The sequence below is a fragment of the Garra rufa genome, chromosome 8, assembly GCF_049309525.1.
Source record: "Garra rufa chromosome 8, GarRuf1.0, whole genome shotgun sequence".
Lineage (NCBI taxonomy): Eukaryota > Metazoa > Chordata > Actinopteri > Cypriniformes > Cyprinidae > Garra > Garra rufa.
Window position 1 is genome coordinate 29,369,206 of NC_133368.1, and position 23,916 is coordinate 29,393,121.

The 23,916-nt window shown below is 35.9% G+C and overlaps 3 protein-coding genes across 4 annotated transcripts; all 3 read left to right on the forward strand.

Moving 5' to 3' along the window:
- Nucleotides 1-1,094: 1,094 nt before the first annotated feature.
- Nucleotides 1,095-7,794, forward strand: LOC141341033 (uncharacterized). The gene is made up of 21 exons (XM_073846170.1): nucleotides 1,095-1,435; nucleotides 1,620-1,724; nucleotides 2,220-2,341; nucleotides 2,415-2,455; nucleotides 2,617-2,663; nucleotides 2,866-2,888; nucleotides 3,003-3,061; nucleotides 3,267-3,337; nucleotides 3,426-3,454; nucleotides 3,571-3,602; nucleotides 3,772-3,842; nucleotides 4,194-4,234; nucleotides 4,317-4,372; nucleotides 4,487-4,581; nucleotides 4,989-5,017; nucleotides 5,148-5,179; nucleotides 5,264-5,292; nucleotides 6,084-6,174; nucleotides 6,276-6,800; nucleotides 7,277-7,348; nucleotides 7,548-7,794. The coding sequence occupies exons 1-21, from the start codon at nucleotides 1,310-1,312 to the stop codon at nucleotides 7,622-7,624; spliced, it is 1,773 nt and encodes a 590-aa protein (XP_073702271.1). The 5' UTR covers nucleotides 1,095-1,309; the 3' UTR covers nucleotides 7,625-7,794.
- A 498-nt stretch (nucleotides 7,795-8,292) lies between these two features.
- Nucleotides 8,293-16,867, forward strand: LOC141340688 (uncharacterized). 2 transcript variants are annotated; one of them, XM_073845755.1, is made up of 21 exons: nucleotides 8,293-8,645; nucleotides 8,866-8,970; nucleotides 9,334-9,467; nucleotides 9,547-9,587; nucleotides 9,693-9,736; nucleotides 9,933-9,955; nucleotides 10,064-10,103; nucleotides 10,298-10,393; nucleotides 10,511-10,539; nucleotides 10,684-10,715; nucleotides 10,873-10,949; nucleotides 14,097-14,119; nucleotides 14,221-14,276; nucleotides 14,404-14,498; nucleotides 14,853-14,881; nucleotides 15,014-15,045; nucleotides 15,135-15,163; nucleotides 15,495-15,585; nucleotides 15,672-16,205; nucleotides 16,309-16,380; nucleotides 16,577-16,867. In XM_073845755.1, the coding sequence occupies exons 1-21, from the start codon at nucleotides 8,529-8,531 to the stop codon at nucleotides 16,651-16,653; spliced, it is 1,776 nt and encodes a 591-aa protein (XP_073701856.1). In that variant the 5' UTR covers nucleotides 8,293-8,528; the 3' UTR covers nucleotides 16,654-16,867. The 2 variants fall into 2 exon arrangements, with proteins under 2 accessions (XP_073701856.1, XP_073701857.1); XM_073845756.1 differs by having other exon boundaries at nucleotides 14,856-14,881.
- A 3,687-nt stretch (nucleotides 16,868-20,554) lies between these two features.
- LOC141340138 (PHD finger protein 11-like) lies at nucleotides 20,555-23,308 on the forward strand. Its single transcript, XM_073845066.1, has 9 exons — nucleotides 20,555-20,733; nucleotides 20,880-20,984; nucleotides 21,464-21,587; nucleotides 21,869-21,912; nucleotides 22,210-22,232; nucleotides 22,347-22,387; nucleotides 22,574-22,771; nucleotides 22,876-22,947; nucleotides 23,124-23,308. The coding sequence occupies exons 1-9, from the start codon at nucleotides 20,617-20,619 to the stop codon at nucleotides 23,198-23,200; spliced, it is 801 nt and encodes a 266-aa protein (XP_073701167.1). The 5' UTR covers nucleotides 20,555-20,616; the 3' UTR covers nucleotides 23,201-23,308.
- Nucleotides 23,309-23,916: the final 608 nt, after the last annotated feature.

Below are 23,916 nucleotides of genomic sequence, written 5' to 3' on the forward strand. Positions count from 1 at the left end.
ATAGTCTTTGTGAAAGATAGCCGCTGCGCCTCTATTATAGTCTTTGTGAAAGATAGCCTAATGTTGTGGATAATTTGTTGTGGAGAGAAGGGAATAAACCTAGGTGTTTATGTCTGTGTACTTTGATAGGCTATCGGTATTTTAGCCTACATTAGCTATTTCTGAATGTAATAATTAATTGCGACGTATGTTTTTTCCTCTCAAAAGGCAATTTTACACAAGTAGCGTGTTTTAACTATATAGCAAATATTTTAAATATCTTGAAAAAATACTTTAATGTATTTAAAGCGTTTAAAGCTAAGCACAAGGTAGGTTACCAGATCAAGACTCTCTTCGTTTTTTCTTTTTCTTTTTGAGTATCCTAAAGAAAACGCTGAACAGTAATGAGAACGCATAAACAGAAATGGGGAAATTCTGCTCAGTGAACCACTTTTTTTCATTTTAAGCTGCTTAAAACATACAGAGCAACGCACATGGCATGCAGGGGGAAAATAAAAGCGCATTGTCCGCACGAATTCCTATTTTCTCATGTTACTAAACTGTGCATGACATTAGCAAACCGTGACCAGGATTTAGTTAAATCCAATCAACAAACAAATTATTATATCGTGCACTCAAATTACTTAATACAAGGGGACGAGTTAGTATGTATGCCTAAATTGTGCACACGATTTAGTAAAACGAGGGAGTGACATACTATTGTGCGCAAGCTTAAAACTGTTCCCCTGGGGCTCCGTAAGCCACTTTAAGCATATCCTCGTTGAGTACGGCGCGTTTGTATTAGAAGTATAGTGTTATTGACAAGTAAAATGTGAGAAAAATGATTTTTCCTCAGTTGTTATTATAGAACATTAAACTCGCTCCACTGCACTACCTTTGCGCTCACGTCTCGCGTCTATTGCAGCGCCTTGAAGTCACTGCCTTTTAGAACGGCGTCTGGGCCCCCACGCACTGCTGGGGCTGCGGGGGTGTCCCGTACGCCACTGCGTGATAGCCGTTACTTTTCTCAGCGCTGGTCATGATGGACCAATCACAGTCGTTTGTTCTTACACGAAAAAGATTTGGCTTTTGTATAAGTTGGTTCAGACGTTTAAAGTTGAGTTAGAAGTTTGATGTTTGGTTGAATGTACTGCATGAGTACTGTTAGGAGTTCGAGAAGTTACCAAGAGTGTTTTATGCATGCAAGATAACAAAGATCAAAGTTACCCGCCTTCTACGCAACAGGATGAAAACGAAACTTAATGCCTCTAAATAAAACACTGCGATGAAAACGTGAACAGTCTTTGACTGTCATCAAGCGGAGTTCGACATGGGATCGGATCTGTTTCAATCTCAGAATAAAATTATTTGTGCACTTTGCAAGAAATCAGACGAAACTGAAGTCACTGGTCCTCTCTCATCCAAAGAGAGCATCTCTGCACACCAGAACTGTTTGGTAAGTATATTTTCATATCGCATCCGTTACAGAAATGCGTTGTAGTAGCTCTTATTATTAGTGCTGTTCGCTAACTGTTATAGTTTGGTTTGAATTTAGGTTAATATGTGTTTCACCTTTATCTAGGCAAGTCAATGAAGAATTCCCATATATATAACTTGTAATGCTTTGATTGTGTCCTCAGTTGTATGCATCAGGGATCTACTGTAAGAATTCGCCCACCTATGACGACCTGTTTGGATTTGAAGTAGAAGATGTACAGGAAGAGCTGAGGAGAGGAAGAAGACTAGTAAATATCATTGCAAAGCATATGCACAACACACATTAACTTAAATTTTAATAAGTTAATATTTTTCTAAAAAAAATTTGTGTAATACATAACACAGCGCTTTAATGATGAACTACAATAGATAATGAACTGTATTTGCAGCTTAAGTGTAAAATAATTTAAATATTAGGAGTGTCATGTTCTGAAAGTCTGTACACTACTATATAATAAAGTTAAAAACAGCACTGTTTCATAGGGTTTCAATAATTCTACAGCTATATTACAAAAATCCTTCAACTCAATAACATTACTTTGTATATTGGCAATGTCACTTTTCATTTGTATTACTCGTGTAAATTATTACAGTCTCTAGAGGGTTGAATAATTTTGATTTCAATGGTTATTTGTATTGTTGAGCATTATACTTTAACATGAATAGTTTTGAACATTACATGTAAACTGTGACCAAATGGTCATCATATTCTAGTGTTGTTTCTCTGCTGTGTGTTTATTTAGCCTTGCCACCGCTGTAAAAAAAACGGTGCCACAGCGGGATGTGATGTAAAACGTTGCAAGCGCTCGTACCATTATCCCTGCGCCATAAAGGATCATGCCAGAATTCATGAAGACACTTTTATGTAAGATGAACAAATATTTCATCAATTTATGTTTTAGATGTCGTAAAATATCCTAATTAATGTTTCCTTTTAGACTGTTCTGTAAATTACATGATCCAGAATCCAAAAAAACAGGTAAGTGTTTTGATTTTAAATTCAGAAATACTAAGATTTCTCTCTTTTTTTGTAATTATACCTGTATCAGTGATGCAAATTTGTAAGGAACTTGTGTGAAAATGTGAAATGTCAACGTGAGAATTATTGTCACATTTTCTGAGTTGGTGTTTTTTGTTTAGAAGGATCGGCAGAATGTGAAAGACCTGACCTGAAAAGGCCTGAAAGGGTCAGCATAGACACACACACACACACTTACAGCCTCTTCATAAACACATACATTGACTTTAATCGAACCAAATTACTGTTTGTCTTGAAACATCACTGCACTATTCTGAAATAAAGACATTATAATATCACATTAATTTTGATTACAATGTAAAAGTCTGAATGTGATTTCCTCTCTTTCCTTTTTCTTCATCTAATAACAGAGAGATTCTGATTCATCTACAGGGTATGTGTGCAGTGTGTGTGGATCCTCATCAGAACTAGATAATGCACAGAACATTGTCATATTATTAATTACAGTTTGATTGTTTCAGATGATCTTGTGTTTGCACTTTTTCAGATCGTCAGAAGTGAGTTTGCCCAAAAAGAAGAGGACATCACCTATTTATATAGATTCAGGTAATTGTCAATACAATTTATTACAGCTATATATTTCATAGTACTGCAGTAATACTCAATATCCCGGTTCAGTTGTTTATTCAAAGATCTTTATGTCTGTTTGTTTTTGAACATGGGAATGATAGCTTGTTTTTGGCATGTTGATATTGATATTGTAATGGAAATGTAAACATTAACAACATGGACTATTATGATTTTATAATAGATGATGACATTGAAATGTATGGTCCAGTAGAGTCAGACACAGAGGACTGTACACCTCCAAATCATAACAATGTGAGTTTTCATTATATAATCTTGATGCATCATGTAAATATCTCTAATTACACATCATCTTGTAAACATTTAATTTTGATTTCAATAGCACTCAACTCCTGATCCTGAAAGTAAAAGGTATGTTGAGCGTTATTAATCTACAGAAGGTATCCAGCATTAATCATGTACTAGGATGAGATGTGATGAAAATTCTTGTTTAAGTTTCTTGAACGAGTTTCTCTGTCCATTTACAGGCCCTGTGCAGGGCCCAGTCCATTAACCACAGGTACAAATTAACACTGTGTGTGAAAGCAAAGGGTTACAGTATTTTTCATTTCTTACTTTAACGAAAAAAGTCACATGATTTTCAGGAGCTAATTTAATGATGCTGATAGCTTATTGAGTCCATCTGTACAGAGGAGTTTGTAGTATGAAATGCATTTGTGTTTGTTTAGGTTCATTAAAGTTAACATCTGCTCAGAAGGCTTATGGATCAGCAGACCATCCAGAAGAATTGCATAGCAGGGTCAGAACACACACACACTTCAGCTTTCCTCTACATGAAGACACTTGATGTTTTTCTCAGTACAGTTATCACCATCTAGAAAATATACTAAAATTGTGTTATTGTGTTATTTATACTCAAATGTGTCATTTTATTGGACCTCATCTCAGATGAGTGGCTACAGAATTGTATTCACAGATGGTCATTTTACTTGTATTATGTTAAGAAGCAGATTAGGCTGTATCACCAAAAAGTTAGATCTTGTCAGAATTCTTTTAAAAGACAAATACTGTGGAAAAACCTACTTGAAAAATAATACTGGTTAAAAGTACAGCTTATTCTAATTTAGTTTTTTATCTTGTTTAATAACAGAGTACACCTTATCCATATATGTACAGACCGTGTATGAATCGGTGAGTACTCTGTAGAAAACTTTTAATTACAGAATATTGTCTAGTCACAGAGTTATTGTAATGATTCTGCATTTTTTTTTAGATTGCTAGAAGTGGAAACGCCCAGAAGGAAAAAAGTTAAACGCAGTCTAGACTCAGGTGTTTATTACAAATTTTCGGAAAAATTTAATTTGAAAATTGGAAATTTCTTGGGCTGCATAAAAGAAGTCATTAAAATCAAAACAATCTGAATAAAGTGTCTCTCTGTTTTAGATGATGAAGGCCTCATCAGCACTGACCATGTAGTTGCTCCAGCTACGGATCCAGTGTCAGATCCGGAGGACTCTACGCTTCCAAAACAGCCCAATGTGAGTCTCGTATCATAAAATTGGACCGTTTGATGTGTCCATATGTACCGAAGTTTCATATTAACCTTCACTGAAACTGCTCAGTTGAAATTAGAAGAGACAGTTCATCCCAAAAATGAAAATTGTGTAATTATTTACTCACCCTCATTCTTGTGTGCCTGCATTGCCTTTTAAAGCAAGACTTGACCCCACTGACTTTTAAAATAGACAAAATATCAGAGACATTTTTTCAAATTATTTTATTCAGTTCCACTGAAGAACAGGTTTAGAAAGACATGAGGGTGAGTGAATGCAAAAAAAAAAAGGCATTTTTGGGTGAATTAACCCTTAAAGATCTTAAATGATTTTTAAAAACATTTCATAGTAGAATTGTAGCAATAAAGTATTTCTTTGTTCACTTTTAATAGCAGTCCACTCCTGTGCCTAAAGAAACAAGGTATGTTTAGAATTTTGAAACATTTTGAAATCAATACAAATACAAAAATACCATCATTTACCATGGTAACTTAGCAAAAATAGTAAAGTTATGTAAGAAGCTTTTCTTGAGTTTTTTCCTTTGTCTACAGGCCGTGTGAAAAACCCAATCCATCAACCACAGGTACAAATGTGTTTGTATTTTTAAAAAAATAATAAGTATAATTTATCATTAAATACTGTAAAGAAACAATCTCATTATTTTCAGAAGCTGACGATGACACCGACATTGATTCAGTGAGTCTCTCTGTACACAAAACATCACACTCATGTGACACCGTAAACAAGCAGATGTATTTACTGATATTTTATGCCAAAACTGACAACATAAATGCAGTACAATGACACACAAAACCCCAATGGCACTTCGGGACAAAGGCATTGTTTGCTACATACATATCAGTCTGATACATAGCAAGAAAGATCCAAGGCTTGAGGATGATCTATAAATAAAACAAGGCTCCCCTATACCTTTTTGGAAAACATTTCCATAGCTAGTAATTTTAACAAACTGTCAAGCCAGCAACATTAAGTGCAGAGGTACAAATGAATCAGGACTCAAAAATTAAATTTTTTTTTTTTAATCAAACAATTTAGTATAATAGTTACACTACCGTTTAAAAGAATTTTTAATGTTTCTAAAAGACGTTTCTTATACTCACCAAAGCTACATTTATGCAATCAAAAATGCAGTAAAATTGTGAAATATTATCACCGTTTAAAATAACTTTTTGATTTTGTAATAGATTTTATAATGTAATTTATTCTTATGAGGGCAAAGTTGAATTTTAGTCTGCCATTACTCCAGTCTTCAGAATTGATTTGAAATAGAGTCTCGGTGACATTATAAATGTCTTTTCTGCCTTTTATGTTCAGTTTGATGCATCCTTGCTGAATAAAATAAAAAAATATAAATATCTAAACCAAACTTTAGAATGGCGTATTATATTCACCACTATACTCTTTCACTCTCTAACTTGCCCACAGCTACCAGTGCACTTACTCACATTGTTCTCTCTGTGTCTCAGGAAGATTCTCAGAGTTTGTTATCATCAAAAACATACTGTATCACTGTTCCATGTACTGTTATTATGGACTCTGGACTCTCAGCAGAATCAGGTGAGTTCATCTCTCTTCTCTTGTCTTGCTGCTGTCATTTCAATGAGGCTTAAATCTACCAAAATAGTTGTTTTCAAACGCACTCCATCTCTGTGTTTCAGAGCAAAGCCTAGAACATTTATCACCCGCCAGTGCAGCCCCAGCAGCTATGTGCACCTCGCCTGGGTCTGTCACTGCCCCCGAACATAAGGAAACGCCATCCACAAGCAGAACTTCTCCACCACCCAGAACTGCACCCACTGACCCTGTCTCACCAGATAGCATTTACTCTATGTCTACCCTGGACTATTTCATCGATGGTCCCTCAGGTCAGCCTGGGTTACCTCTGCATTCGAGCCCCACTGTAGACGTTCCAGCAGTGTCAACATCCGCAGTACAAACACTCTCAGCATCTCACTTCAAATCTAAACGCCTACGAGTACTTTCTCCTCCGGCAGGGGTTTCTTCATCACCAGCTCGTCCAGATGCTTCTGATGTGGGTACAACAGTGAACTCCGAGTCCAGTGCCGCCATATTTTGGGCCAGATGTAATGATGCCATGTGGACTAAAGAAATCTTCTCAGATCTTTTGTCTCAGCTGAGCAGCCTAGGAGAAAGAGTGCAGTCACAGGAAGCCAGCCAGCAAGGTGTGTATGTGCTGATTAGTGATCTATGGAAACCTTTTTCCGCCACTGAATAAAAAAAGAGAAAATTTAGACTTTATTCTAAAATAAAGTCAGAATTTGCAAAAACTCACAATTCTTATATCTCACAATTATTATTTTTTTCAAAATTGCAAGTTACGTCCGAACTGTGAGATATAAACTTGCAGTTGTGAAAACATATTCTTTTTTTTTTTTTTTTATTGGACTTTATAACATGCAATTGTGAGTTTATGTCTCAGAATTGCGAGAAAAAAGTCAGAATTGTGAGATAAGAAGTCGAAATTAGCTTCCATGATCTATAATCATTTTTTCATTTACATATTGTCACAAACACTATCAAATGTGAGCTTACCTTGTATTGAACCTGAAATATCATCGTTATGTTCTTTAACCCTCAATAAAATGCTGAGTTTTTGTTTATACAATTGAAAGTTTGATGGCTATGAAATATTCCACAGACTATGATGTTGCTCTCAAAGTATTGGAGGCATCTGGATGGCTGCCTTGCATTGTTTCTAGGCTGGAACAAGGTACAGCATTCATTGTAACCACCCAAATCTAAATTGTTACATTATTAAGCCCCTGTATACATATCATTTGAATGCATAAAGGAGTAAATTTCTTTGTGCCTTGTAATGAAATATTAAAATGTATATTAGAAAGGAGAATTGTTATGAGGGCGTAAATGGCGCTGTTACATCAGAATGACTTTGTTCTTTGTGTTTCCAGACCTGGAGAAACAGGAACGGGATTTGCAGAGGAAAAAAGCAGCACTGAGAGATGCAAAAGCTGTACTAGGTCTTTAATATAACAATCTAATAAAATTGTTTTATAATTTTTATCAATGAATTTATTTACATATATATATATTTTTTTGTTATTATGTTGTTTTTTATACATTTCTGCAGTTTGCATGTGTCATATGTTATTTTTTTTAATGGAGGTTTACGGTACATCAGTGGCAGAGATTTTATGAAATATGTCTGCATGTATTATTTTGATATGATCATTCTGTTCTGTTCTCTTTTTGTTAAATAAACAAAACAGTTGCAACAGCAACTAAAAAAAATTCTAAAAAAAATTCTTAGTATCTTGCTTTCTGTTTTAAAACATAGCTTTTTAAACTGTCCATTAGCATTCACTTTCATCTCAATGGCAGTGTGACAAAAAATGCTTTTTTGTCAGAACATGCAGCTAAATTTAAATGGCTGTCAATGGAGAAATGTTTACAAATCAATATTGTGTATATAAACCGTAGTTGACTAACGACTTTTGCCTATTTTAATATATAACTATTTGAATATATATCAGAATAAATATTATTTAATTACGATCTAATGTAATGTTAAAGTTAAAACATTACGTGTAATGTTAAATACTTTGTTTTACGTGACACCTGTTACTTTTCTCATCGCTGGTCATGATGGACCAATCACAGTCGTTTGTGCTAACAGGCTAAGGCTTTGGCTTTTATATATTCGATTTAGACGTTTAGTTGAGATAGAAGGTTGAATGTACTGCCTGAGATTATCGAAATATTACTATCTGGAGTTCGAGTAGTTAACAAGAGTGTTTTATGCATGCAAGATGACAAAGATCAAGATTACCCGCCTTCTAAGCAACAAAATGAAAACGAAACCTAATGCCACTGAAAGAAACATTTAAATGAAAACGTGATTCGCCTTTGAATGTCATCAAGCAGAGTTAGACATGGGATCTGGATCTCAGAATAAAATTATTTGTGCACTTTGCGAGAAATCAGACGAAACTAAAATCACCGGGCCTCTCTCATCCAAAGGGAAAATCTCTGCACACCAGAACTGTTTGGTAATTTTCATATCGCATCCGTTATAGAAATGTGCCGTCTATCAGTTCTGTTAGCTGACTGTTATAGTTTGGTTTGGATTAGGTTAAACAAGTGTTTCACCTTTTCTAGGCAAGTTTGATTTTAGGACAACTTTCATGAATGGATTTGATCCAATTCAAATGTTGACTACTGTATATAACTTGTAATGCTTGTAATGTGTTCATTTGATTGTGTCCTCAGTTGTTTGCATCAGGAATCTACTGCAAGATTTCGCCCACCTATGACGACCTGTTTGGATTTGTAGTAGAAGATGTACAGAAAGAGCTGAGGAGAGGAAAAAGACTAGTAAATATCATTGCAAAAGCAAATGCACAACACACATTAATAAGTGCCTCTAAAACGTTATAATTTATTTGAACTGATTAATATTTTTCACAGAATGTTTTGGACAATACTTTACACAGTATCCATTCACAATACATGTAATTATAAAGCTTAAGTGAAAAATTATTGCAATATTAGAAGTGTTTTATGTGTCATATTCCTAAAGTCTGTACAGTACCATACAAATCTAAAAACAGCACTGCTGCATAGGGTTTGAATAATTATGACAGCTATATTACAAAAAATCCTTTAACTCAAAAACATTATACAGCATATTCTAGTGTAGTTTCTCTGTGGATGTATAACTGCTGTGTGTTTATTTAGTTATGCCACCGCTGTAAGAAAATCGGTGCCACAGCAGGATGTGAGGAAAAACGTTGTAAGCGCTCGTACCATTATCCCTGTGCCATAGAGGATCATGCCAGAACCATTGAAGACCCTTCTAAAGGCAGATATATGTAAGAGAAAAGAATATTCAATTCAAATCAATTTATGTTTTCGATATAGTAAAATAACCTAATTAATGTTTCCTTTTAGACTGTACTGTGAATTACATGATCCAGAATCCAAAAAACCAAGTAAGTGTTTTTTATTTTTATTTTTTGCTTTGTTGTATTTGTATCAGTGATGCAAATTTGTAAGGAATTATTTACAAAATTTTCTGAGCTGTTTTTGTTTACAAGGAACACCAGATGGTCGAAGACCTGGCATAAAAAAGCCTGACAGGGTCAGCATGCACACACACACACACTTACAGCCTCTTCATAAACACTTCATAAACATTGACATACATTACTGTTTGTCTTAAAACATCACTGCACTATTATAAAATGAAGACATAAATATCACATTAATTTTGATTACAATGTAAAAGTCTAGATGTGATTTCCTGTCTTTGTTTTTTTTTCTTCATGTAATTATAGAGAGATTCTAATTTATGTTCAGGGTAAGTGTGCCGTGCGTGTGGATCCTCATCAGAACTAGATAATGCACAGAACATTGTCATAATTACAATGTGATTATTTCAGATGATCTTCTGTTTGCACTTTTTCAGGTCATCAGAGAAGAGCGAGCCATATATTATCATAGATTCAGGTAAGTGCTCATAGAATTTATTATAGATTTATATTACACAGTACTGCAGTAATACTCAATAACTCAAAGATCTTAATATTTGTTTATTTATCAACATGAGAATAATAGCTGGTTTTCGGCATGTTGCTGACAGAAATTGAAATGTAAATGTAAAACATTATTAACATTGGACTATTATGATTTTATCATAGATGATGATGATGATGATGATGATGATGATGACGATGACAATGAAATTATGCATGCTCCAGTAAAGACAGAGGACTGTGCATCTCCAAATCAAAACAATGTGAGTCTTGATTCATCATGTGAATGTCTCCAATTACAAATCATCTTTTAAACATTTTAAACTATTTTAAAGTTGTTAGTAATATTGTTGTATTTTCTCTCTTTTTAATTTCAATAGCAGTCAACCCCTGATCCTGAAAGTAAAAGGTATGCTGAGCTTTATTAATCTACAGAAAGTATCCAGCATGAAACATGTACTAGAACGAGATGTGATGAAGACTATAGTCATCCATTGTACTGACAAAAATTCTTGTCTAAGTTCCTTGAATAAGTTTCTCTTTCTATTTACAGGTCCTGTGCAGGTCCCAGTCCATCTACCACAGGTACAAATGAACACTGTGTGTGAAAGTATAGGGTCATTTTTCATTTCTTACTGTAAAAAGTCACATTATTTTCAGGAGCTTATTTGATGATAGTAATAGCTTATTGAGTCCATCTATAGAGAGGAGTTTCTAGTATAAGATATTGTGTGTTTGTTAGGTTCAATAAATCGGGACTTAACGTCTTCTCAGAAGGCTTGTGGATCAGCAGACAATCCAGGAGAACTGCATGGCAAGGTCAGAACACACACTCACATTCACACTCTCACTCTTTCTCTCTGTCTCTCTCTCCTTAGCTTTTCTTTAAATAAAGACATTTGGGGCCCTATCATACACCCAGCACTAGTGTTAATTTCGTCACCTATTTTTAATTTAGTCTTAGTCTTAGTCTTGTGCCAAATGTCCTTGTTAGTTTTAGTCATATTTAGTCATTCACATATCTTTTTTTGTTAGTCAAGTTTTAGTCGACTAAAAGTCTCGTCATTTTAGTCTAGTTTTAGTCAAAAGAAAACTCAAGGTATCTTAGTCAAGTTTTAGTCGACTAAAAGTCTTTTAATTTTAGTCTAGTTTTAGTCAAAAAAGAACTCAATATATTTTAGTCTAGGTTTAGTCAAAAAATTGTAGTCTTTTTTTTAAATAACACATTATTACTGAGATTATTACTGATACACATTTCAGTAAAAAAAGTGTTATCATATCTCAACATATCTCAAACATTGGTTAAATGTCATAATTACCTGACAAAATACACTTGTTGAATGATTTTTGTTGAATGCAAATGTTAAACGTGTCTGGTTTTCAATTTCTGATTTAGGAGACACATTCACAAATGATAAACCCTTTCAGTGGTGAGTTTAAAATATTCTAGCGGACCCCTGAGAGTGAGTTTTTTTTTAAGCGACCGTTATTTTAGAACGTTCGTCCTTATTGTTTCCATGGCGACGCATCAAGCTTGTCACGTGACACAACACAGACACAATAACACTGTATGACAGATAGATCGCTTTTATTTCGTTTTTCCTTTTTTATCCAGAATACTCACACACTTGCTTACCATGCCATGAACTATCTAATATTCCGATTCACAAATATGTCTGAATTAGTATGTTTCGTCGTTTAAAACCCTATATAAATGATCTGGGTCGTAATCTGTAACGTGAGATGGGCGCGGCCATGTTTGTTCGCGCTGCTGTTCAGACTCAGAGAGTCCTGTCAGCCGTATTTACATTCATCCGTTTCTCCCGAAATACATGCAAGTGGCTGGTGAACTAGAAGAGGAATAGAGTGAACTTTTTAGTTACTAAGCCTATGTGTATGTGATATGAATAAAACACATCGGCAAATTATATTTGAATAGATTGTTATTTGCTGCTTCCATAGACCTATGTGTGTATTTTACAAACTCTAAATGTCTCCTTTTACTAGTACTTATGTGTATTTAAATGTCTGAAACCTAAAATAAGCGTTATGTGGTTAAAAACACTGCATAGTTGTGATTATATGACAAGAGCAGAGCTCGTCCGTCTCTGGCTCAGCGCGCCAAAGCGCAGTTTGAATATTTTAAAGCCGTAACAGCTGATGAAAAAGCAGAGACGATTGTAGACGAAAATGAAGAGAGATTTTATCTTAGTTTTTATTTTATGCAAAACATTTTCGTCTCGTCTTTTTTCGTCAACAATAAGGCATGTTAATTTAGTCTTAGTCAGTGTTTTTGGACAGTGGTGCAGTCTTGTCATCGTCTCGTCTTAGTCATGAAAAAAAAGGTCGTTGACGAACATATTTCGTCTCGTCTCGTCTGACGAAATTAACACTACCCAGCACAATGCAACGCCAGGCATGATGCAAGTGTCTTTTGTTAGTTTCAGCCTGACGGAGTTGTCATTTTTATGTCCAGCACCACATTGTTTAAATAGCAAATGCACTTGTGCCCCTCTGTTCGCCCATGGGTGTGCTGGTCTGAAAACGAGGTGTGTTCAGGTGCATTGTTGGTGTGTTGCTATTTTGAGGCAACTGAATACAATTGTTACCCTGGAAATCCAGAGGTCTCGCGAGAGCACAATTTGAATTGTCTCTGCAAGACACTCTGGCATCGAGCAGTGATGCAGGTTACTGCAATACGTAAGCAATTGTGGGAACCAATCAAATCGGTGTATCTGATGTAGGCGGGCCAGAGGCGAGCTAAGCTGATGATGACAGCACTGCGACATCCGAATCATATAGTAAACTTTGAAAGATCGCTGTCGCTACAGATGAACAACAAGTTGTTTGAAACAGCTTTGGCCGCTACAATGAACGAGTTAGACTTGGCTTTCCATATAAAAGAGGAACAGAAAACCGAAAACTTGAATCGTTCCTTTGCAAGAAGGACGTTTTTGCTGTTTTGCCGACTGGATACGGCAAGAGTTTAATCTATCAGTTCACGAGTTCACGCTTACATATAATTAGCCAGAGAATAGTAGTGCATGTTTGGCGTGCTGTCCGGTGAAGGGCTCCGAGCTCGGGAGTGGCCCGAACCCAGAGTACGTTACCCCCCAATAGGAGTAGCGAGAACTCGGAGTGATGAGATGGGGTGGTGGAGGGTTACTGATAAACCATCGAGGGAATTGAGGTGAGTCAGCTGTATTTAAACCTATGGCGCTGATTGACTTGTGATGTTTACGCTAAGCATCTGACGCGCTTCTCCCGAACTTTGTTAATGAAACATCATTTAGCTCTGCTGGTAGCTAAGCGTGTATTGTTGTGATTGGTCGTGGCGTTATCCAATTGCGTGCAGTTAGAGTTTCAAATGCATGCTTGGTGCCGCCCCTCGAGTTAGGCAGTTTTCATTGCTCGATCCCAGACCCTTAATCTTAATAGATTAGGGTCTGGATTTTTCCAGGCTATACAATTGTGTCATTGACCAACTAAAACCTGGTGTAAAGTCAATGGCGCATTTATGTCAAAACACGCCCATGCCTCATTAAGAGAATACAACCCTTTTGGAACATGCGCCTGGCATGTCCAACAGTTTTTTCCATCGTTAAACTATCAAAAGTGGATTTGGACACGCCCTAAGTGCACCTCAGTACAGTCAACATTTAGAAAAAAATGATCAAATAAAATTGCTGTGTACTATTATCACTAAATATCACTTCATAACATAAATTTTACTTTTTAATAGCTAATTAATGTAATTTGAATGTGTCATTTTTATTATCTCAGAGATGAGAACTGTACAGAATTCTATTCACAGATGGTAATTTTACTTCCATTATGCTAAAAAAAAAACATCTGAAGTGTCAGAATTTGTTTAGAAGACAAATAGACAAACTTACTTGAAAAATTATACTGGTTAAAAGTACAGCTTATTCTAATTTTGTCTTTTTTTATCTTATTTAATAACAGAGGATATATGATTCACCGATACTGTGAGTAGTCTGTAGAAAACTTACTTCTGTTAATTACAGATTATTGTCCTGTTCGTAATCATGGTGCTTTTGTAATGATTCTGTGTTTTGGTTTCTTGTAGATCACCAGAACAGGAAACTCCCAAAAAGAAAAAAGTGAAACGCGTTCTAGACTCAGGTGTTTATTATATATTTCGTTTTATTTCTCTGTCAAAAAGGGAATATGAATTTTAGACATTTCTTGGGTTGCATAAAAGACGCAATTAAAATCAAAACAATTTGAATAATGTGTCTCTCTGTTTTAGATGATGAAGGCCCCACCAGCACTGACCATGTAGTTGCTCCAGCTACGGATCCAGTGTTAGATCCGGAGGACTCTATGCTTCCAAAACAGCCCAATGTGAGTCTCGTATCATAAAATTGGAGTGTTTGATATGTGTCCATATGTACCAAAGTTTCATAACAAACTTAAGCCCAAATTGGAAGAGAAAGTTCACCCATAAATGAAAATTGTGTCATTATTTACTCACCCTCATCATTCCAGTCCAGTGTGACTGTTTTTAATTTGGACAAAAAATTTAAGATGTTTTGAAATTTTCCTTTTTAGCTCCACAAAGGAAAGTCAGTAAGAGTAAGACAGGAGAGTGAGTTAATGCAAAAATGTTGGGTGAACTATTCCTTAAAGATCTTAATTTTAAAAACATTTGGCAGTAAAATTGTAGCAATAAAGTGTTTCTCTGTTCGATTTTAAAAGCAGTCCACTCCTGTGCCTGAAAAAACAAGGTATGTTTAGGATTTTGAACCAATTTGAAATCGATACAGATACAAAAATACCATTATTTACCATGGTATTTTGGCAAAAAATTAATAGTAAAGGAATGTACGTTTATGTAAGGTGTTTTCCTTTGTCTACAGGCAGTGTGAAAAACTCAATCCATCAACCCCAGGTACAAATGTGTTCGTGTATTTTTGAAAAAAAAAAGAGAAGTATCATTCATCACTATTTACTGTAAAGAAACAATTTCGTTATTTTCAGAAGCTGACGATGACACCGACATCGATTCAGTGAGTCTCTCTGTACAAAACACATCACACTCATGTCACACCGTAAACATTTATGCAAGCAAAAATGCAGTAAAATTGTTAAATATTATTACAATATAAAATAACTGTATTGTAATAGATTTTATAATGTAGTTTATTCTTGTATGTGCATTTATTTGAAATAGAAGTCTTTTGTGACATTACAAATGTCTTTCCTGCCTTTTATGTTAATTTGGTGCATGCATCCTTGCTGAATAAAATAATTAACTTTCAAGAAAAAAAACAGACTTTTGAATGGTGTATTATATATATTCATCACTTTTCTCAGTCACTCTTATAACTTGTGTCTCAGGAAGAGTCTCAGAGTTTGTTATCATCAAAAACTTACCGCATCACTGTTCCATGTACCGTTATTATGGACTCTGGACCCTCAGCAGAATCAGGTGTGTTCATCTCTCTTGTCTTGTCTTGCTGCTGCCATTTCAATGATGTGTAAATCTATCAAAATTGTTTTTTCTCTGTGTTTCAGAGCACAGTCTAGAAACTTCTTCACCTGCTGGTGCAGCCCCAGCAGTTATGTGCATCTCCCCTCACCCTGTCACTGCCCCCAAACATAAGGAAAAGCCATCCACAAGCAGAACTTCACCACCACCCAGAGCTGCACCCACTGACCCTGTCTCACCAGATACCGCTTACTCTACGCATACCCTGGACTTTTTCATCGATGGTCCCTCAGGTCAGCCCGGGTCACCTCTGCATTCAAGCCCCACTGTAGACGTTCCAGCAGTGTCAACATCCGCAGTACAAACACTCTCAGCATCTCACTTCAAATCTAAACAGCTACGAGTACTTTCTCCTCCAGCAAGGGTTTCTTCATCACCAGCTCGTCCAGCTCCAGCAGATGCTTCTGATGTGAGTACCAAAGTGAACTCAGAGCCCAGTGCCGCCATATTTTGGGCCAGATGTAATGAGGCCATGTGGACTAAAGAAATCTTCTCAGATCTTGTGTCTCAGCTGAGCAGCCTAGGAGAAAGAGTGCAATCACAGGAAGCCAGCCAGCAAGGTGAGAACAATCTTAATTCGGACTGTCATGTTCTTTAACCCTCAATAAATGCTGGGTTTTTGTTACACAACTGAAAGACTGATAGCTATGAAATATTCCACAGACTATGACGTTGCTCTCAAAGTATTGGGGGCATCTGGACGGCTGCCTTGCATTGTTTCTAAGCTGGAAAAAGGTACAGCATTTCATTGTAACCACCTAAATTTAATTTGTTACATTATTTAAGGCCTTTTATACTTATAATTTGAATGAATAAAAAATTTCTTTGTGCCTTGTAATGATATATTAGAATGTATATTAGAAAGGAGAATTGTTATGGGGACCTAAATGGCTCTGTTACATCAGAATGACTTTGTTCTTTGTGTTTCCAGACCTGGAGAAACAGGAACAGGATTTGCAGCGGAAAAAAGCAGCACTGAGAGATGCCAAAGCTGTACTAGGTGTTTAATAGAACAATCTTGAGATTGAGATGTGTTTTCATTTTAACAATTTTTTTTACTTTTTTTTACTATTTCTACAGTCTGCAATGACAGCATATGTCATTTGTTATTTTATTAGGTTTACAGTACATCGGTGACAGAAATCTCATAAAATATGTCTGCATATATAATTTTGATATGATCATTCTGTTCTGTTCTCATTTTCTAAATAAACAAAACAGTAAGGGGGGACTTGACTTGTTTCATCTTTACAGTAAATGTATAAATAGGTAAGCAGGGGTAGGTAGCTTGGAGAATGCGGTTTAAAAGCCCTACATGTACTTTCTATAACTCGCAGCCAACTCATAACTGTTTTATTTTTGAATGCATTTATAGTTAATAAATTACATGTAAAGAATAATTGATGACGAGCAAGTGAATTAATACAAAATAATGCACAACCAAGGTGGTTTTGGACCCATAAAACTATTGCTGCAAAGATGTTATTTTTAGGGCTGTCAATCGATTAAATTTTTTAATCGCGATTAATCGCATGGTTGTCTTGAGTTAACTCGCGATTAATCGCACATTTTTATCTGTTCTAAATGTACCTTAAATTAACACTTTTTAAAGTTTTTAATACTCTAATCAACATTGGCATGGATGCTTTAAGCAAATATGTGTTTATTATCAGTGAAACCATACTTGACTAGACTAACTTGTTTCAAATGTCATAGATGTTTTTCAAATAACTTGTTCATGTCTATTAGACACATGAAAAAAAGAACATAGAAACACCAGGTTCCCATTACTTCTCTTTCTTTGCACTGAGCAATTTACTTACACAAGCCTGTTTACATTATTTGCAGGACAGGGCAGCTCACTTCTTCTGAACATGCAAAATCTACATTTATTATTACATTTGTTTGCCTCTCGGTGCCCACATACTGTCATTTGATGCAGCCAAGTTCTCAACAAAACTGTTTCCATTGTTTTGATGTAATATTTCTGTTATCAGACAACCAATGTAATATGAAATAATAACTGAAAAAAAATCCTGAATTATGATCATGATTTAATCACTGAAAAGAATCATTTACCGGCATCTGGACATAAGTCACTATTCCCTGCATTATTATCGTTGTTTTTAACTTCCTGTTTGAATGCCTTCAGGATCCTTTGACTTTTTAGGAGTTTAGCCTGTACTGATTGGAGAGCCTGGTCTCATGCAAATGCGCACTAGCACGACTTTCTGTTTCTATTTGGCGTGCTATTAACAAGCTGAAATTAACTTTGGCGTACATATGATATGCAATTATGCATGTGTTTGACGTGCATTTAATACGCCGTTTTCGCGTGCATACTCGTATGTGGCTTTACGCATCAACCCCACAGCAACAATCCTAACGTAGCCCGACTCCGCTTGCATTCATTAAATATGGCAGAAGTGCCAGTGTACGCAAAAGGATGAAATACAGAAGTACCTGCGTACCGGCCCACTTCAAGCAATGGAATGAACATAACATCTGTTTTAACCGAAAGCGCTGCTCCACTGCGGCTCGCTGAACAGAGCAGACGCAGATATGAAGAGAGGGAGGTGCGCGCGCATTCATTGGGAGACCTCACGCACGTTCAGCAAAACCGAAGAGCCTCAGAAACTATATTGGGTTTGTCCAATTATGTGTTTATGTATTGTTGCTAGACACTTTTCGCTAGGTTGGCAGCACTGCATCCATTTCTTTAACAATGGGCTATAGTGGGTCAAACAGAAATGCGCGCTGCGTTAATCGCGCGTTAATAAAATTAGTGCCGTTAAAATGAATTTGCGTTAACGCGCGATTAACGCGTTAATGTTGACAGCCCTAGTTATTTTATTTATTTATTTTTGTGAAGCTAGAATCTGTCACCATGTTTAAAAAAATAATTTCAATACAACAGCAAAAACTAATACTAAACTAATGTAAGTAAAACTTACATCTTCTTCACTTCTCAAGCTTACTGAAGGCAAGTAAACAATCTAATTATTAATTAGAAGCAAAAGGATATATATAATAAGGATATATATATACAGGTATGTGACAAAAAATTTGAATATCGAGGGAAAGTCCATTTATTTCAATTTATTTCAAAAAGTGAAACTTGTATGTTATATTAGTTCACTACACACAAAGTGAAGTATCTCAAGCCTTTATTTGTTTCAATTTTAATGATTATGGATTTTAAAAAAAATCCAGTATTTCACAAAATTAGAATATCATGACAAAGTTCAACATTGTAGGCTCCCTGTGTCCCAATCTAGTCAGCTAATTAACGCAAAACTCCTGCAAAGGTTTCCTCAGCCTTTAAATTGTCTCAGTCTGGCTTAGTAGGCTTTAGAATCATGGGGAAGACTGCTGACTTGACGGTTGTGCAGAAGACCGTCATTGACACCCTCCATAAAGAGGAAAAGTCTCAAAAGGCAATTGCAAAGAAGCTAGATGCTCACAGAGCGCAGTATCGAAGTATTTTAACAGAGTGTTAAGAGGAAGGGAAAAATGTGACCGGAAAAGGTGCACAAGTGACAGGGATGACCATAGCCTTGAGAGGATTGTCAAGCAAGAGCGGTTCAGAAATCTGGGGGAGCTTTATAAGGAGTGGACTGAGGCTGGTGTCAGTGCATCAAGAACCACCACATACAGACGTCTGCATGACATGGGCTACAGCTGTAGAATTCCATGCGTCAAGCCACTCCTGAACCAAAAACAACGCCAGAAGCGTCTGTGCTGGGCTAAGGAGAAAAAGTACTGTTTTGTTGCCCAGTGGTCCCAATTTAATTTGGAAATTAAGGTCCCAGAGTCTGGAGGAAGACCGGAGAGCCACAAAAGTAAAGCTGCTTAAAGTCCAGTGTGAAGTTTCCACAGCCAGTAATGGTTTGGGGAGCCATGTCATCTGCTGGTGTGGGTCCATTGTCTTTTATCAAGTCCACAGTCAACGCAGCTGTCTACCAGGAAATTTTAGAGCACTTCTTGCTTCCTGCTGCCGACAAGCTTTTTGGAGATGATGATTTTATTTTCCAGCAGGATTTGGCACCTGCCCACAAAGCCAAAACTACCAGTACCTGGTTTAATAGCCATGGAATAACTGTACTTGATTGGCCAGCAAACTCGCCTGACTTAAACCCCATTGAAAATCTATGGGGTATTGTCAAAAGGAAGATGAGGGAACAGAGACCCCGAAATGCAGACGAGCTGAAGGCCAATATCAAAGCAACTTGGGCTACCATAACACCTCAACTGTGTCAAAGGCTGATCGCCTCCATGCCACGCCACCTTGATGCTGTAATTAGTGCAAAAGGAGGCCCAACAAAGTACTGAGGACATAACACAGTACATTAACACACTTTTCAGAAGGCCAACATGTGTTTAAGATCCTTCTTTTATTGGTCACATGAAATATTCAAATTTTGTGAAATACTGGATTTTTTTTGTCTTTAATCCATAATCATCAAAATAAACAAATAAAACAAATAAAGGCTTGAAATATTTCACTTTGTGTGTAGTGAACTAATATAACATACAAGTTTCACTATTTGAAACAAATTACTGAAATAAATGGACTTTCCCTCGATATTAAATCTAAAACAATTTTAACATAGAATTACACCTGTTGCTTTTCTCAGCGCTGGTTAATGATGGACCAATCACAGTCGTTTGTGCTTACAGGATAAGGCTTTGGCTTTTATATAAATTGATTTAGTTTGTAGTTTGGTTGAGTTTGAATTTTTTGAAGTTTAATTGAATATACTACCTGAGATAACCGAGAGCACTGTCTGGAGTTCAAGTAGTTAACGATTGTTTTAGGCGTGTAAGATGAAAGAGATCAAGATTACCCGCCTTTTACACAAACCAAAAAAAAAAAAAAAAAAACGAATGAAAACGAAACCTAATGCCACTGAAAGAAACATTGCAGTGAAAACATAAACCGTCTTTGAGTGTCATCAAGCAGAGTTCGACATGGAATCGGGATCTCAGAATAAAATTATTTGTGTACTTTGCAAGAAATCAGACGAAACTGAAGTCACTGGTCCTCTCTCATCCAAAGAGAGCATCTCTGCACACCAGAACTGTTTGGTAAGTATGTTTTCATATCGCATCCGTTACAGAAATGCGTTGTATAGTGCTGTTCGCTGACTACTTGTTTCAGGTTAGGTTAATATGTGTTTCCATCTTGTAATGTTTGTAATGCTTGTAAAGTGTTCATTTGATTGTGTCTTCAGTTGTATGCATCAGCGATCATCTGCAACATTTCGCCCACCTATGACGACCTGTTTGGATTTGAAGTAGAAGATGTAAAGAAAGAGCTGAGGAGAGGAAGAAGACTAGTAAATATTGCACAACACACGTTAACTGCTTCTAAAACTTAAAACTTAAAATATTTTGTGTGGTACTTTACATGAGTCTCCATACACAATACTTAATAAATAATAATAAACTAATTATGCAGCTTAAGTGTAAAATTATTCAAATATTAGGAGTGTTTTATGTCATGTTCCTAAAGTCTGTACAGTACCATACAAATATGATACAGCACTGTTGCACAGGGTTTAAATAGTTATGACAGCTATACTACAAACTATTACTGAACTCAAATACATTATGACTTTTAATTTATATTACTTTTGCGAATTATTACAGTCTCTAGAGGTTTGAATAATTTTGATTGCAATGGTTATTTGTATTTTTCAGCATAGTAAAGCATTATACTTTAACATGAACACTTCTGTGCATTAAATGTAAACTGTGACCATCATATTCTAGTGTAGTTTCTCTGTGGATGCATAACTGCTGTGTGTTTATTTAGTCTTGCCACCGCTGTAAGAAAATCGGTGCCACAGCGGGATGTGATGAAAAACGTTGTAAGCGCTCGTACCATTATCCCTGCGCCATAGAGGATCATGCCAGAACCATTGAAGACCCTTCTGCAGGCAAATATATGTAAGATGAAAGAATATGTGGTCAATTTATGTTTTAGATATAGTAAAATAAATAACCTAATTAATGTTCCCTTTTAGACTGTTTTGTAAATTACATGATCCAGAATCCAATAGACCAAGTAAGTGTTTCAATTTTAAATTCAGAAATTCATTTTTTTTTTTTGTAATTGTATTTGTATCAGTGATGCAAATTTCCAAGGAACTTGTGAGAATTTATGAAATGTCAATGTGAGAATTGTCAGATTTTCTGAGTGGGTGTTTTTGTTTACAAGGCTCGGTAGACGGTGAAAGACCTGACCTGAAAATGCCTGAAAAGGTCAGCATGCGCACACACACACACACACACACACACACACACACACACACACACACACACACACACACACACACACACACACACACACACACACACACACACACACACACACACACACACACTTACAGCCTCTTCATAAATTAATACATTGACTTTAACCTAACCAAATTACTGTTTGTCTCAAAACATCACTGCACTATTCTGAAATAAAGACATAAATATCACATTAATTTTGATTACAATGTAAAAGTCTAGATGTGATTTCCTGTCTTTCTTTTTTTCTTCATTTAATAATAGAGAGATTCTGATTCATCATCAGGGTAAGTGTGCCGTGTGTGTGGATCCTCATCAGAACTGGATTAATCACAGAACATTGCTACATTATTGATTACGGTGTGATTATTTCAGATGATCCTGTGTTTGTACTTTTTCAGATCGTCGGAGATGGAGGAGTCACCTGTTGTCTTAGATTCTGGTAATTGTTAATACAGTTTATTATAGCTTTATATTATACAGTACTGTGGTAATACTCAACAACCAAGTTCAATTACAAAAAGTGTTTATTCAAAGATCTTAATATTTGTTTATTTGTCAACATGAGAATAATAGCTCAGCATCTCACTTCAGAGCTGAGCGGCTACCAGTACTTTCTCCTTTGCAGGGGTTTCTTCTTCACCAGCTCGTCCAGCTCCAGCAGATGCTTCTGATGTGGGTGCCACAGTGAACTCAGGGTCCAGTGCCGCCATATTTTGGACCCGATGTAATGAGGCCATGTGGACTAAAGAAATCTTCTCAGATCTTGTGTCTCAGCTGAGCAGCCTAGGAGAAAGAGTGCAGTCACAGGAAGCCAGCCAGCAAGGTGAGAACAATCTTAATTCGGACTGTCATGTTCTTTAACCCTCAATAAATGCTGGGATTTTGTTTATAAAACTGAAAGACTGATAGCTGTGAAATATTTCACAGACTATGACGTTGCTCTCAAAGTATTGGGGGCATCTGGACGGCTGCCTTGCATTGTTTCTAAGCTGGAAAAAGGTACAGCATTTCATTATAACCACCTAAATTTAATTTGTTACATTATTTAAGGCCTTCTATACTTATCATTTGAATGAATAAAAGAGTACATTAGAATGTATATTAGAAAGGAGAATTGTTATGGGGACCTAAATGGCTCTGTTACATCAGAATGACTTTGTTCTTTGTGTTTCCAGACCTGGAGAAACAGAAACAGGATTTGCAGCGGAAAAAAGCAGCACTGAGAGATGCCAAAGCTGTACTAGGTGTTTAATAGAACAATCTTGAGATTGAGATGTGTTTTCATTTTAACAATTAGGTTTTTTTTTTACTTTTTTTTTTTACTTTTTCTGCAGTTTGCATGTAATTTTTTTTATTTAGGTTTACAGTACATCAGTGACAGAAATCTCATGAAATATGTCTGCATATATCATTTTGATATGATAATTCTGTTCTGATTTTCTAAATAAACAAAACAGTTGCAATAGTAAGGAGAGACTTGACTTGATTCATTGTTACAGTAAATGTATAAATACAGTAGGTGGGACCTGAAGAGCAGAAAAAGCACCTCTTATTTCTGATTGTGGCTGTGTGTCTTTTGGGTTTTATATGATGAATGGTAACTAGTCAGAAGAAGGCATTTTGCTGTGAGGGATAAACCTAGTATTTACAATGGCACACGCGGTTTAAAAGCCCTACATGTACTTTCCATAACTTGCAGACAACTCTAACCGTTTTATTTTTGAATGCATTTATAGTTAATAAATTACATTATGTAAAGAATAATTGATGATGGGCAAGTGAATTAATAGAAAATAATGCACAACCAAGGTGGTTTTGGACCCATAAAAAATATTGCTGCAATGATGTTATTTTATTTATTTGTATATATTTTTTGAAGCTTGAATCTTTCACCGTGTTTTAAAAAAAAATCAATACAACAGCAAAAACTAATACTAAACTAATGTAAGTAAAACATTCTCAAGCTTA